Consider the following 15,936-nt stretch of genomic DNA (forward strand, 5'->3'; position numbering starts at 1 on the left):
TTAGTTTTATTGTCAGCATTTTCACCTCTTATTTTAATCCCACACAAACCATACTGGAAACTACACATTCGCTACCAAGTTAACTATACTGAAAAAATTATTGGTGACATTTTACAATAAGTTTTTATTAGTTATTGTATTTGCAGCATTTATTAATCATAGTTCAACATTTAATAATGCAGTATTAAAATCTAAATTCAGGCTTGTTAACATTAGTCAGTGTACTGTGAGTTTACATAAACTAACAATGAACAACTGTATTTTAATTAACGTTAACAAATATTAATAAATACTGTAATACATGTATTGTTTATTGTTTGTTCATGTTAGTAAATGCATTAACAAACATTAACTAATACAACCTTATTGTAAAGTGTTACCAAATTATTTATCTCAAGCTCAAAAAATTAGGTTAACTTATTATTTTTAATTATTTACAGTGGAAGTCAGAATTATTAGACCTCCTAAATGAAGCGAATTAGCTCAAAGTGAATCAAAGATTAAGTTGAAGGGGGTTTTAAAGGAATCGATTCTTTAAAAACAGCTTAAAACAGCTATTAAAAATAAAAACCCATTTATGTTTAAGCAGGGTAACAAGATAGAAGTTTAAGACATTTGATTCATAAATATGCACCTTTCTTTATACAAAATTAAACTTTTTTGATAATCTAACACCTAACAACTAACACCAAACACAAACACACATTCATACAGGTTGTAGAAAAGAGTAAATAAAGAAAAACAGGAGTTTGAGAGAGTGTAATGATGTATAAACCTTGGATTTTGTAAGACTAAACCAAGCAAACCAAAAAGAATCAGTTTAACTCTTCTGTTTTTTTAGGATTGCATTTCATTTACATCAGTTCAATGGTAATCTGGAGGCATTACTTGCATTCCTTGTGTGATGTGAAGAACTCCCTCTGTTGTGCGGGGTTCCCACATGGTTGGCTGGTGGCTTTTAGTCCTGTGAGGCTTGGAGTGGGGTGGAGTCTGTCGTGTCAAGTTTTGAGGTGGCAAAAGGACTAGTCATGTTGAATTCTGGTTTCACGTTGTACTAAGCTTAACTGGACTTTTGACGGAAAAGAAAGAAAGAAAGAAGGGTATCAGAGATGGGAATGTCTGAGCTGTGCAGTTAACCCATTTTTGCCAAGGTCCAAGTCTCTTCACTGGACCTGAGGAGAAGCTGCTGTGTAGGTTCTGGTCTTCTCTGGGTATTCTCCTTGGATTCTCCCTGGGGCGCGGCCTCAGTCACTAGCTTTTATAAGGTTGGTCTTCTAACACCCTCAAGAGCTGAGATGACCAATGAGGGAGCTATTTTCCCATAGGAAATGTTATGGGCCTTTGTTCCAAAGCATGGTGATTTGCATATGCATTCTGGGTGAAAGCTGATGCAAAAACATTAGAAGTTTCTTAAAATGTTAATATGTTGCACAAGTATTAACATAAAATGTAAACAATTGTTCAGTAAACCAAATTAGCCTTGCAGGGACATCAAACGTGAACCATCTATGATCTGTTTAGCTGTTATAGAGTAAAACGCATGATTACACAAAGAGAGAATAAAGGTTTACAGTAACAGCATAAAGCAAGGAGTGTAGGTTTCTGTCAATTTCCAAGCGCGTTCCTTCGTGTCATAAATTCCTTGGAATCTATCTATCTATCTATCTATCTATCTATCTATCTATCTATCTATCTATCTATCTATCTATCTATCTATCTATCTATCTATCTATCTATCTATCTATCTATCTATCTATCTATCTATCTATCTATCTATCTATCTATCTATCTATCTATCCATCTATCCATCCATCCATCCATCATCCAGTCTATTCTGGGTAGGAGAAGTTGATGGTGTATTATTTGTTGAATAAAGCAAAAATAATGATGTGTCTGATCAGCCACATTCGTTGCATGAATTATTAATACCACTGTATATTTTCCCCCAATTTATAAGCATAAAAGTTCTCTGATACTAGTATAAAGTGCAATTTAAGGGCTTAACTAGGTTAATTAGGCAATTTAGGGTAAGGAGGCAAATCATTGTATAACAAGTTGACCTTATAATTGTTCAAAAAATAACAACTGCCTTTATTCTAGCCAAAATAAAACAAATAAGGCATTCTCCGTAAGAAAAATTCCCTGTTCTGTAAAACCCCATTTGGGAAATATTTGAAACACAAATTCACAGGAGGGCTAATAATTTTGACTCCAACTGTTTATAGAAATGTAAATACATTGAATATAAAGTATTCAGAAGTTGCTGTTTCACTTTTTTAAAGCAAGTCATTTAAACAAGCTGCAAACATATATATTTTACAATGCACACATTTGACATTGCTCTTGGTAAAAAGAATGCGTATTTATATATCAGCTAAAGCGAGATGGAAATGTCAGACTGACGCATTATGGATGTAGACAGTTTGACAGTGTACAAGCTAGTAAATAAGCAAATATCTTTTTGATGGATGATTTGTGTTACGGTTCGGCAGTTTCCTCACAGGTAATAAAATGATCAGTGTCAGGCATTGGGTTGTTGTTTATCAGAGCTTCCTTCATGTTCTCTGTAATCTAAAATCACTTTGATGTCTCTTTAAATAGCATTAGATAAATCATTTAGACTGGTCTTATACTGACCAAGGCTCTGCTCATTGACTTTGTCTAGTTCTATATAAACGCTTTTGGCCTCTCGGGTTTTGGAACAAGAAATAAATTTTTTTTTTTTCCATATTCAGTTCAGTTCAATGTAATGTAAAATATGCTGCTCTGGGTCCTTTTCTTTGGACATTTCAGATGACAAATTCACTAGAGGGTGCTGTCTGGATTTTTTTTATCAATCTGAAATAAGTTACTTAGAGTATGTTTTGTTGTACATTTCAGATACACATTCCTTGTACACATTCATGAGAAGTTGATTTAATAAATTATACTACTAATAATATTAACATTATAAAAAAGCAAGTTGTCATGAATGACTGAAAAAAGCCCCCGAAGTGAAGAAGGCATGAAGGTACTGGTTTTTATATTTATAGAAAATTAAAATGTTAGTAACATTTTAATTCATTAATTATTTTTCATATGTAAAAATATTTGTGTATTTCTTTACATCCTGCATGTTTTAAGCAATGTTTTAGCAAGGCACACAACTGACACACTCTGCCCTGAACTTTAGACCTGCTTTCTGCTGGTCTATTATACAGTCTATTTTAGGTACTCAAAACAGCAACGCACCAGTAATGCGCCTTAACACACCTCCCGATTCAAGACTAGAACTCCTATGGGTGCATATGTAAGCTCAAATGTATGTGCTATGTAAACAGCGTGGTGCAAAACATCAAAATGACACATGCGTCGAGCTAAAACTAGCAAATGACATCTGTGTCGCGCATTGAACTAGGTGTATGATAGGGCCCTATGTGTTAGTTTAGTTCAGGGTTTTTTTATTTTTATTTAATTCTATATTTTTAAGACTCCCAAAGTAATATTGCAAATATATATATAGCGGCGATCTCACAGCTGATGTTTGATAGACACGGTGGAGAAAAGTCTGCAGACACGCGCTCGTTCCTGTATGCAAAAGTAACGCTGTAAAACAGCCGAGAAGAGAAGCCACACCAGCAGGTCAAATAGGCCACTGTGTGTGTGTGAGAAAGAGAGAGAGAGAAATGGAGTATGCTACTTTCATTCTCTCGATCTCAGTGAAATAGGGGCTATTGTTGTATATGTCAGTGAAAGACTGATCCAGCAAACACACACAGTGAAATTGTGCACAGTTTATGATTTCTAAGTAGTTAAAGCGCTGTAAATACTAGTGATCGCCTCCCTCGCGACAGAGCGCATATGAGGTAAATGACGTCAGTAATAACCGGTTATGATTATTACTGAACCGATACCGAATTGTCCGCGTCTGCATCGCAGTGCACAGAAAAAACGATTATTTTTGACACCCCTAATATATATATATATATATATATATATATATATATATATATATATATATATATATATATATATATATATATATATATTAAAGATTCACCTTTGTTCATGAGTATCTTTCAAATGTCTTACTACATCTAGTTGTAATAAAAGTATTTAATAAAAAGGTTGTCGTTTGATTTTTAGTTTGACAGAAAACAATTCATTATTTAAACTAAATTGACAATTCTTGTTATTTTTTTCCAATATTGCATTTATTTATTACAAACTGTTTATTTGGTATTGTCATAAATAATCACGTTTTAATGTGCCCTCATAATATTTAATCACAATAACATGACACATAAAGATATAAACATAAACCAATGTACATAATACTCAGATATAATCACAATAAGAAATTAAAGACGAACACAACTTCGGTTTCATGTAGACTTTACATTTCTTTACGAACTCAGCCAATCAGATTATATCTTATTATGACTGTACTGGTGCTCTCTCATCCCATTGACCCAAAGCCTGAGCATCGACTTGTCTAATAGTATCTCGTAAAGTTAAACTGCCCTTTTAATTGGGCTGATGTTGTGTATCACATCTTTCATCTCAATTGGCTCCTGTCCCACTCATATCTAGTGGACACTCTCTGATCCTTCTTTAGACACTACATGTTTATCAGTCTTCTCCGAGGATGTTCATTGGTCCCCTGGGACAGTTCAGCCGGCTGTATGACTCTCACACCTGTTTGTCCATGCTGCCCTCTGACTGTCTGTTCAAATGTTAATGGGATGAGAGTGGCAGACACATGTTCAGAGAATGAAAGCGCATGTCACGCTTCATCAGGCTGAATGACAGCACATCTGACAGGCCGTCCTGTTAACCAGACAGATGAGACATGAGCCTGGGCCGCACAAGCTTGTTAAATGTCTCCACTTTTTTTAATAGAGCCGGAATCTGCCACCCTTCCCATGGACAACGGTGGCCCTTTATGTATTTTTGGGATGTGGCATTGAAAAAATGCTGAAAGGAAAGTCCATGATGCTTTTAAAGTCTTAAAACGTCAATCTAATAAAATAAACTACAAATAAGCTACAATAAGAAAAAAATCTAATAAATTCCTACATCCGCAACACAGAACAAGAAAAAAAAAAACAATATGATTTTGCATCATGTGATTCATGTGATTTAGTAATCCAATCACATGTGATCATGTGATTGGATTACTAAACAAACTAGTCGACCAATTAGAATGTACACCAGCCCAAATATTGGCTGTTTCTCAATAAGAGTTCTTCAGCAATCTTGAATCCTCGTGTTCTCGTGTGGATGCGTCGATGCAGACTTAAGCATAAAACTTTTACAAGAATGAAATAAATTTTCGTTGGTTGTGTGACCATCAGGAAGAATGCAGCATCTTATTTTTCTGCGTTCGCTGTTCTTGTGGTCTCCCGGGTTAATTTTTCTGAGGTAACTTGGCAAGAACGGTCTCAACAAGAACACGAGTCCATTCTCAGCTTTCTAGGAAATGAGTCTCTGTTAAGTGACCTCTCAGATTTGTCTGATTTTTAATAATCAGGCATCCAAATGGAGTAAAATGCAACACAATGACACAGTTGGACTGTATCTTGCATTGGTTTCATATTGTTATGCTAGAACACTAACAATGGAGTTGGGGATCCACGTGCAGTTTATTAAAGAGAAGTCGTGCAGGAAATGGTCAAAAATAGGAGCAAACAGGTGTATAAGGGTAATCCAAAGACTGTGGTCATAAACACATTCAGGACAGGAGGCAAAGAATCAATAAGAACAAGAAGCATTGGAACTGGTCAAAAGCACAGCAAGACAGACGGGGAAAATGCTTTGTAATTTTACAGATAATCAAGACTCAGCAACGTGTGTGTGTAAGGAGTGAATATAAAGTCCAGCTAATCAGTCCGTGATGAATTATTAGCTGTGTGTGTGTGTATAATTAGAGGGGAACAGGAACTGGTGTGCGTGAGGTGCATGATGTTATATGTAGTCCAGTTCAATGACAGATCTGTAGTTTTCCAGCGATTTGTAAGGATTAGATATCTGGGGATTGTAACACATATAGATTACAAAACCAGAGAACGTTTATTTTAAAGTGGAGCTGGTTCGTTTAAAAAAGCAGAGATTTCCCATTTTGTGTGGATATATTTTCATGTCTTTGAGGCAGGTATTCGCTGAGATTCCAGTGTGTTTACTGACCATAAAGGTTATAGCACACTGAATCCATAATTTTCACACGTAAAAAAATTAATTCGACCTCACCTTGTGTGAATCGTATCTACACACTGCCCCTGAAACTTTCGTTCGTCAAAATAAATCAATTGAACTGGGTTAATTTTGTTTCCGTTTTTTCGCATCCAAAAAAGCTAGGTGTCTTTGAGTGGTGTTTTGACAGTTCAGAGCCACTGTACAAGTGAAAAGTTAAATACAGAATACCGTCATTTGTGCTACAGATAACTTTATGACATAAAGTGCGTAAAGAGACTTTCATAAAGTGCATTAAATAAAGACAGAATGTGGCGGACAGTCGAGAACACGTGACCAGATTCAGTGCCTGGGGCACTTCTACCCTGCTGCTGTTTGTTATGTGTGTGTGTCCATACATTTGACATTATAATAAAAGTTATGATAAAAGTATGGTCTGCTTTCAATTCGTTGCTTCGACACATCAACGTAGCCGCCATCTATTATAATGTAGGTAGTACAGTTTCTGTTAAGGATTTGTTTACCTATATGAATTTGTGAAGTATCACAAGCCATGTATCAAAATTCCACTGATTTCCTTAAATAAACTTTGCATTTTGATATAATCCAGCACAGCTCTTGATAATGAACTCACCTTTCTCTCAATGCAGTATTGAATGAACACAATATGTAACATATTCCTCTTTCTTTTTCTACTTTGGAGAAGAGCAGAGGACAAAGTATCACTTATTGAACTAACTCATAAATGTTTTAATAGATTAATTAATTCAATTTTGTTTTTGTGACAAATGTTTCACATATGAATATGAGAAAACGCACACGAAAACGTTGGACTTCAGTGTGCAAAGACCTTTAACATTGGAGCTGCAGAAATTATTGTAAAGAACACATGTCTGGACCAGCCCCTCCCCACCCCCAGACAATTGTGTGTCTGTAATGATCGATGATTGGCTCGTTTACTAAAATGCAGGCTTCCTTCTCTAGAGCATCCATGTTGACTGTTGCATTTTTAAAACTATTTAAGTGACATGTCTAATTTGCATTTTAGAGCGAAATAATATTAAAAAGTACTAAATAAAGTTATGTTTACCTAAGATGTTAGTTTTTAGTTATTGAGGCAATGGCAAATTATTTTTATAGCTGCAGTGTTTCCCTTGTTTTGCAGTAGTTTCCATTTTTTGATCATTTGAGTTAACTTCACAAAAATTGATGATTTGGTTCATTGAATACATGCCTGGAGACTTTATTGCTTTACTTGGTAACATACTGTACTGACAACAGTGAGGGGATCCAATTGCAGTATCTTTGTTCAACAGAGGATGGTCAAACAGGCAAATGGTCAAACACAGGAGCAAACAGTATCTTACAGGGCAGTCCAAAAGAGTAGTCAGGTCACAGGCAAATAGATTGGTCTGGGTGGCTAACAGCAAAAACAATAAATAAAGTGAAGGTCAAGACACACGGCAATGGAAAAACAAGACAAGGTAAACACTTCATAATGTTGAAAAGTTAACAAGACTCAACAATGAAGTGTGTGTTATTTATAAAGTCCATTTTATCAGTTCATAATGATCCTCCGACTTTGTGTGTAATAAGTAATAGGAACCGGTGTGTGCGAGGTGCACATGCAGGGAGTTGTAGTTCACTAACATGGCAGAATTGTAACTTTCCAGCAATCCACAGAACCTACACTGAAAAAAAAAGAATTCTGCAAAACTGTTGCAAACAACTTATATGGGTTGAATTTAAACAAATTAAATTTGGTTATGTTTAATTTGATTTGTTTGTTTAAATTCAACTCAAATAAATTGTTTGCAACCACTTAAACTCTAAGTAAATACAAGGAATTATCTTTGAATATTTTTTTTCAGCTGGTGACTGTAACATATTTGTTAGATGTTATGTTATATTCACAATTTTGAAATCATAACTAGTGGTGTGTAAATTCAATTGTATTTTAATTGTTTCGTCTTTGTTGATACATTAAAACATCTCTAAATAAAATAATCAAAAAAAAAAACATGGTTAGTGGAAAGGGAGCTCATATAAAAGGCTTTTCTGCAGCCTGTATGGAAATCTTTTTAACTTGTGTCATTTAAGAATGACCCAATTTCATAGTTTTACACCTGTATTATAGAGATGTAATATAGCAATAGTATGTATAACGTCTGTCATCATAATGCTAAAATATATGTTGTATTTGATAAAGAATTATAATTTTGCATTAAAAAGTGTGCAGTATGATGAGCAGTGCTTTGTTTTGTTTCTTGCAGTTGTACGCTAAGTGTCACATTGGAACAAGCCATTCTTCTGGCTCGTAATCACGGTTTGCCTCCACGATGCATCATGCAAGCCACTGACGTCATGAGAAAGCAGGTATGTTTTATTTCTTATTTCTTTTAACATCCATGTTTTTGTTTAGATACACATTGATCGTTCTCTGTCTAGTTTAATGTGTCCAATAGGTTTTTAGGTTGCTGAAAGTATATTTTGCTCACCAGTGTCAACCAATCAACCAATTTCCTCACTTTTTAGTATTTTACAGTAAGTTACAGAAGGTTACTGTATTTGTATCTTAGCATATTGTAATTCAAATTTCAGTTTACAGTAAACCAAACAGTACTGCAATATCTTACTGTATTTTTATTGGAATTTGATCTAATTCAAATATGAAACCCTTATTTATTTTTTCAATTTTACAAGCTAATAACATATAAATATCATTTAGTATGTATCCTAAATGGAAAAAACAAATAAGATAAAAATCACACTCTTAGCATAATTTAGCAAAATTACTCTCAAGTCACTTGTAAAATCTGAAATGTACTAGTTTTAAACAAATAAAAACCAAACTTTGGCCATAAATGGTTGAAGAAGCACCTTATTACTGTACACACTCACCATTAAGCTAGCTTTCTGCAGAATATACTGTATACCACTGGTTCTCAATTAAAGTTTCTGCTAGGAAATGTGGTTTGGTTTCAAAGCCTCATTTCCAGCAGAGAAAAAGATAAGCTAATATCCACCTCTGCTTTCTGAATGTTACTGACCCAGTTCATTTATTGGGAATTACAGTTGCAGGAAGGGGAAAAAATTCAAACCGTTAGACCACCATGTTCAGGATTTATTTTTATCAAAGGCCTGTTTAATTATTTTGGGAAATGTAACAAGCTTAACTGCCTTGGTTTTGCTTTCTCTCATTTGGTTTGTCTACATGGCTGTTAGCATAAGCTGGTCTGGAAGAAGCTGGATAGATGTTCATGAAATGAAGTCTGAAACCTGCCTTTCATTTAGAAAGCGGGAGATTTTTAGTCATTTTCCGGCCATTTTCAGCCTAGCCTTGAAGTGTCCTTCATGAGGTTATGGATGAAGCTGACAGGAGCTGCTGTGTGAGAGTTGTATAATAGAAGAAATGAAACTTCAAGGTGGCCCTGAGTCATGAGAGCTAAAGACCTAAGAGCCTTTGACAGAAGCTCCATCACGTCCAGACAGATCATATTCACAAGAGTACATTAGGCCTGTGAGTATCAGGCCAGTGTGTTTACTTCAGTGTTCAGGAATATACTGTATATTTACTGTAAATTGCCATCATTTTTGACTATTTACAGTAATGATTAAAGAAGGCAAAAAAGGAAATGTTAAATAAATTATGTACATTCTTGTTCATAGACTTACAATTCTTACATTATTTACTGCAAATTTTAATAATTTAATGATCCCAAAAAAGTTAAAAATAAATAAATAATGTATGTAATAATTTTTTTAGAACATTATACGCTCATCTGCCACTTTATTAGGTATATCTTACTAGTACCGGTTAGGATCCTCTTTTGCATTTAGAACTGCCTTAATCCGTTGTGGCATAGATTCAACAAGCTTCTGGAAATATGCCTCAGAGATTTCTGTCCATATTGACATGATAACATCACACAGTTGCTGTAGATTTGTTGGCTGCACACCCATTATGCAAATCTCTCTATCCACCACACCCAAAAGTTGCTCTATTGTATTGAGGTCTGGTGACTGTGGAGGCCATTTGAGTACAGTGAGCTCATTGTCATGTGCAAGGAACAAGACTGAGATGATTCCCGCTTAATGACATGGCATTTTATCCTGCTGAAAGTAGCCAACAGAAGTCAGGTACACTGTGGTCATAAAGGGATGGACATGGTCAGCAACAATACTTAGGTAGGCTGTGGGGTTGATGTTGAATTGGTACTAATGGGCCCAAAGTGTGCTAAGAAAATATACCCCACACCATTACACCACCACCACCATCCTGAACCGTTCATACAAGGCAGGATGGATTCATGCTTCCATGTTGCTGATGCCAAAAACTGACCCTACCATCCAAATGTCACAGCAAAAATCGAGACTCATCAAACCAGGCGAAGTTTTTCAATCTTCTTTTGTCCAATGTTGGTGACCCTGTGCAAATTGTAGCCTCAGTTACCCATTCCTACCTGACTGGAGTGGCACCCGGTGTGGTCTTCTGCTGCTGTAGCCTATCCACTTTAAGATTTGACGTGTTGTGCGTTCAGAGATGCTATTCTGCATACCTCAGTTATAACAAATGGTTATTTGAGTTACTGTTGCCTTTCTATCAGCTGAAACTGGCCATTCTGGCCATTCTCGTCTGACATCAGTAAGGCATTTGCAACTACATAATGCCACTCATTGGATATTTTCTCTTTTTCAGACCATTCCCTGTTAACCCTAGACATGGTTGTGCGTGAAAATCCCAATAGATCAGCAGTTTCTGAAATACTCAGACCAGCCCGTCTGGCACCAACAACCATGCCACGTTCAAAGTCACCTAAATTATCTTTCTTTCTCATTCTGATGCTCGGTTTTAACTGCAGCAGATCGTCTTGACCATGTTTACATGCCTAAATGCAGTGAATGGCTGCCATGTGATTGGCTGATTAAAAATTTGCGTTAACAAGCAGTTGAACAGGTGTACCTAATAAATGGTCAGTGAGTGTAAGTATATATGCTTTTATTATATATGAAGATATTTATATGCTAATCAATTTTGATTTCTATAATTAAAATTAATGCAGCTTATGTTCATATTAGTTTAATGTTCCAGTTCTTCCAATATGTATGTATTTACTGTCAATTTGAATGCAACTTTAAAAACAAATAAAATAAAAAGTCATAAAAGTAATGCCATAACTAGTTATATTAGTTATTTTAAAATAATTAAAATTAAGTAAAATTATATAAATGGAATGATGAAAAACTGATGCATATACCTGTTTATTTAATTATTATTATATAATTTTTCATGATTCAATTTCATGGTCACCACTGCATTTGATGAAATTAAAATTACTTTATAAGTACCATGTAACATTCATTCAACTGTTATATAATATACATTTATATTCTCATTTTAAACCTTCTGAATTCATAATGTATTACAGTATAATATCCTGGACCGCCAGTGGGTGTCGAGTCCTCACCTTCACTGCTTCATGCTCCAGAATAACTTTATGAATATCAATATGAATGACTGTCGTCAGAGCTCCCCCTGGTTGGCTATTTATTATTATTCAGCGTGATTCGTACCTCACAGCGAGACTCAAAAGAGACTCATCCATCATAAAACCTGCAAACTCATTGAGGACAGGAAAGGGACACTGACGAATAGCTCTATTATTCACCTTCTATGTATAAACACCAAACTGCTGAACTGCCGAAATGAGTTAACCATATTTTTAGAGAAGTGATTGTTGAAAAAAAGGTTTTCAAGAGGTTGGCTAATCGTTGCCATGTCTGTAGACAAGAGCTTTTTGTACTCTCAGTCTCTTATATCTCAGTTGTTCCCCTAAACATCTAGCTGTATTTTAAAGCAGCAGGAAAGCAGTATACATCAGGCGAATGGGGAGACTTTTCTAGTGTAATTGCTGATGGTATCAAGACATGATAAGGGACTGACTGTGGTGCTGACTGTGCCATGATGCACTCACCAGTCAGCATTCGTCAGAGAAACACACTACCTGTACACTAGAGCTGACCACAGTGTGTTTGGGATGTCGAGTTAGCTAATTCCAATACATAAGAGCTCTTTTCTATTTTTGTTTTGCTTAAAAGCTAAAGGCAGTTGTGTTTATGGTTGGGTATTCATGATTTATTCTAAAAATCATACTTATTTTTTTTTTTTTATTAACAAGGTTATATGAACAGGCAGCTAATTTTCCAGATGTGTAAAATCCCAACTTTTTTTGTTCCATGACTTTATGATTCTGGATTAAATGAGAATTGCTAAAAAAAACACTAAATAACATTTCGTTGGGTCCCAAATTGTTTTGTGTTCTTAACTACTATGTACTTTAAAATATAAATAGAATGTACTTAATGTGTTGATATGCGATGCAGAAAACTTTTGGTGCTCTTGAAGTTGGACACGGGTAGGGTTAGGGACAGGTTTGGTGGTATAGGTTTAAGGGTGGGTTAATGTGTAAAGAATGGTCAACAGTGTAATTATAAATTATATGTATTATAAATATTTAATCAATGAGTATAATGGAAAAACATGCATTTACACAGGTAAATTGTAACTAGTTATTAATTTCAGTGTAAGTACATATTAGTTAAGGGTACTTAATATAAAGTGGGACCGTTAATTGACATTTTCTGACCAAATGTTAAATATTTGAATAATTGATTAATTGTATTGGTTCCAATAAATGATTCACTTAATTACTCAAAGATTTCTCTTGTTTCATTACTGGATGAATCTACGTTTTTGAATAAATCTATTGAATTTGATATATTTTTAATGGCATGTAGATTTTTAAAGGGTTAGTTTACCACAAATAAAACTGCCTCACCATTTACGCTCCCTCATGTGGTTTTTAAACCTTTATGAGTTTCTTTCTTCTGTTGAACACAAAATAAGATGTTTTAAAGAATGCTGATAGGCAGATTACATTTTTCTTTCATTTGGTAAACCTGAATGGAAAATCAACTTTGATTGATCAATTCTGATATTCAGATGTCTTTTTTTAAATTGCAAAATACTCTGAAATTTCACCACTTTGGTTACCAGATCTAACACACACACCTTGTAGAGCTTGGGCCAGTGTTATACACTACCTGATAAAAGGCTTGTCGCATATCCAAGTTTTAGGAACATCAAATAACTCGACTTCTAGTTGATCAATTGGTATCAGAAGTGGCTTACATGAAAGGCAAAGGCCTCTAGATTACGCTTATTTTACCAAAATAAAACATGATCATGTCTTGATTTGTTTTATTGTCTAATTAGGACAGTAAGGTCTGACTTTGCTGAGACAAAAGTCTTGTCACTTAACAGAAATAAAGTACAGTATAGAATATAAAGTCATGGTGCAGTGGAAAAATAATTAATACTGTGTATGACTCCCATGAGCTTGGAGGACTTCATCCATACATATCTGCAATGACTCAAATGACTTATTAATAAAGTCATGGCAAAGAATGGCAAAGAAAGCGTTCTTGCAGAACTCCCAGAGTTCATCAAAGTTCTTTGGATTCATCTTTAATGCCTCCTCCTTCATCTTACCTCAGACATGCTTAATAATGTTCATGCCTGATGATTGGGCTGGCCAATACTGAAGCACCTTGACCTTCTTTGCTTTCAAGAACTTTGACGTGGAGACTGAAGTATGAGAAGGAGCGCTATCCTCCTTAAGAAATTGCCCTCTACTGTGGTTTGTTGTGTAATGGGTGGCACAGATGTCTTGATACCTCAGGCTGTTGATGTTGCCATCCACTCTGCAGAACTCTCACATGCTTGCATACTGAATGTAATCCCAAACCATGATTTTTTCTTTAACAAACTTGATTAATTTCAGTGAGAATCTTGGGTCCATGAAAGTTCCAATATATCTTCTGCAGAATTTTTGATGATCAGGATGCAGTTCAACAGAGGATTCTCTAAAAAATCTATCTTCTGCCTCTTTTCCCAAGGATCAACTAGAAGTCAAGTTATTATCTGTTGCTCTTACAAACGGGATCAACGACAAGACTTTTGTCAGGTAGTGTAAGGCTGTGGCTAGTGGTTGAGGAGTTATGAGTGATTATGTATTATGGGCCACTATAGCGCCACCATCAGACCAATCAGGCTGAGCCTCTGTGACATAGCAGATAGTATATCTTCTACTTTGAACAAATGACCTTTAAACAATGACAATAGTTTCAACACCACACCTACACCTCTAATTAAAAAAATAAAAAAACTATTTGAAAAAAGCTGAAAGAAATAATGACTTTGGACACCACATGTACAGTACCTGCAATTCTGAATGGGCTTTTGGGCATTGCTAATGTTTTAGTGCTGAAGCCTGCAGTTGTGCTCTTCCTTTACCTCCGGCAGTGTTTATGCTTTAGTATTGTCTCCTGCTGATGATCCAGCGGCTCCAGACGCACTTGGCGAATAGCCCTCTTGTCACACCCACCCATAGTGCTATTTACAGAAAGCGCTAATGTTTGTAAAATGTGCAAGATACACATTTTCCTTCTTACGTCAAAGCGCAGGTGGTGATTTTTCATTTTGACGCGCCAGCATTCTGGAGTAAAACAGGCCTGTGATTCATTTAGCTGGATGAGGCTTTAACTCACGGAGAATGACTCTGGATGTTCTACCAGTATGAATGTTTTACATTTTAATTTACGATTGCAAACAAGCACATCTAACACACCTGACAAGGCCAGTATTGGTGAAGTGTGACGGACACAGGTTGTAAGTCACAGGTTCAGCTCTACATGTGCTCTTTTCCTGTGAAATATGAGCCATGACGACAATAAAGGCTGATTTGAGCAAGTGAAAAGGAAAAAGTCCTAAAACAGATGATCTGTTCAGGAGGAAATGATTATATGAATTATTTAATTATGGAATAATAGAAGTAATAACGAATGCATATTAATTTTATGAAGTAATTTTTACACCCATTGTTCTGGACGTTTAATTATTAAATGAATTTGGGTGATTTAGTTATAACAGATATGTGGGTTTTGGTTTTTAAATAAGAATATACAGATTATGTTGTTTGTTATATGTATTTTAATATATCGTTACATATTTTACATAAGGCATACATTACAAAACCATATGGCATATTGTATATACATAATATTTAACATAAAAAGTGTATATAATATAAACATATATACCACATTATACAACGTATTTAATAATGAATTTTAATAACATTTACACAAACACAGGATTACATCTTTACATAATGCATACATTGTAAAGTCAACACATTATTTATACAAGTTTAATATAATAAATTATACATTTTTATAAATATTAAGTATTGCTACAATATAAAGTGTGCATGTTTAAAATATCTAAAATAATAATAATAACAACAATAATAATAATAATAATAATAATAATTCCTTACATTTATAAAGCACTTTTCTGAATGCTCAAAGCGCTTTTTGGGGGACCGCACACCAGCTGATTGAGAGTATACAGAGTTATGAAGCCAATTATGGTATGGAAGCCATGATGGACAGAGGCCAAATTTGGTCTAGATCATAGGTCTCAAACTCAGTTCCTGAAGGGTTGCAGCTCTGCAAAGTTTTGCTCCAACCCTATTCTGAGACAGCTGATTTAACTGTTCAAGTTGTTCCAGAGTAGTCTTGAACACCTTGATTAGTTGGATCAGGTGTGTCTGATTAGGGCTGGAGCAAAAGCAGAGCTGCGGCACTCCAAGAATTGAGTTTGAGACCTATGGCCTAGATTAAACCTCTACTCTTTATTGA

The 15,936-nt window shown here is 35.1% G+C and overlaps 1 protein-coding gene across 1 annotated transcript in view; it reads left to right on the top strand.

Moving 5' to 3' along the window:
• prex2 (phosphatidylinositol-3,4,5-trisphosphate-dependent Rac exchange factor 2) overlaps positions 1 to 15,936 on the top strand; it is a 242,250-nt gene that overhangs the window by 217,442 nt on the left and 8,872 nt on the right. Inside the window, exon 38 of the mRNA XM_087309456.1 lies at positions 8,445 to 8,547. Coding sequence (XP_087165582.1) covers positions 8,445 to 8,547 — 103 coding nt within the window. The remainder of the gene's footprint in view (positions 1 to 8,444; positions 8,548 to 15,936) is intronic.

This window comes from Danio rerio, chromosome 24, assembly GCF_052040795.2.
Source record: "Danio rerio strain M-AB ecotype USA chromosome 24, GRCz13ab, whole genome shotgun sequence".
NCBI classification, from domain to species: Eukaryota; Metazoa; Chordata; class Actinopteri; order Cypriniformes; family Danionidae; genus Danio; species Danio rerio.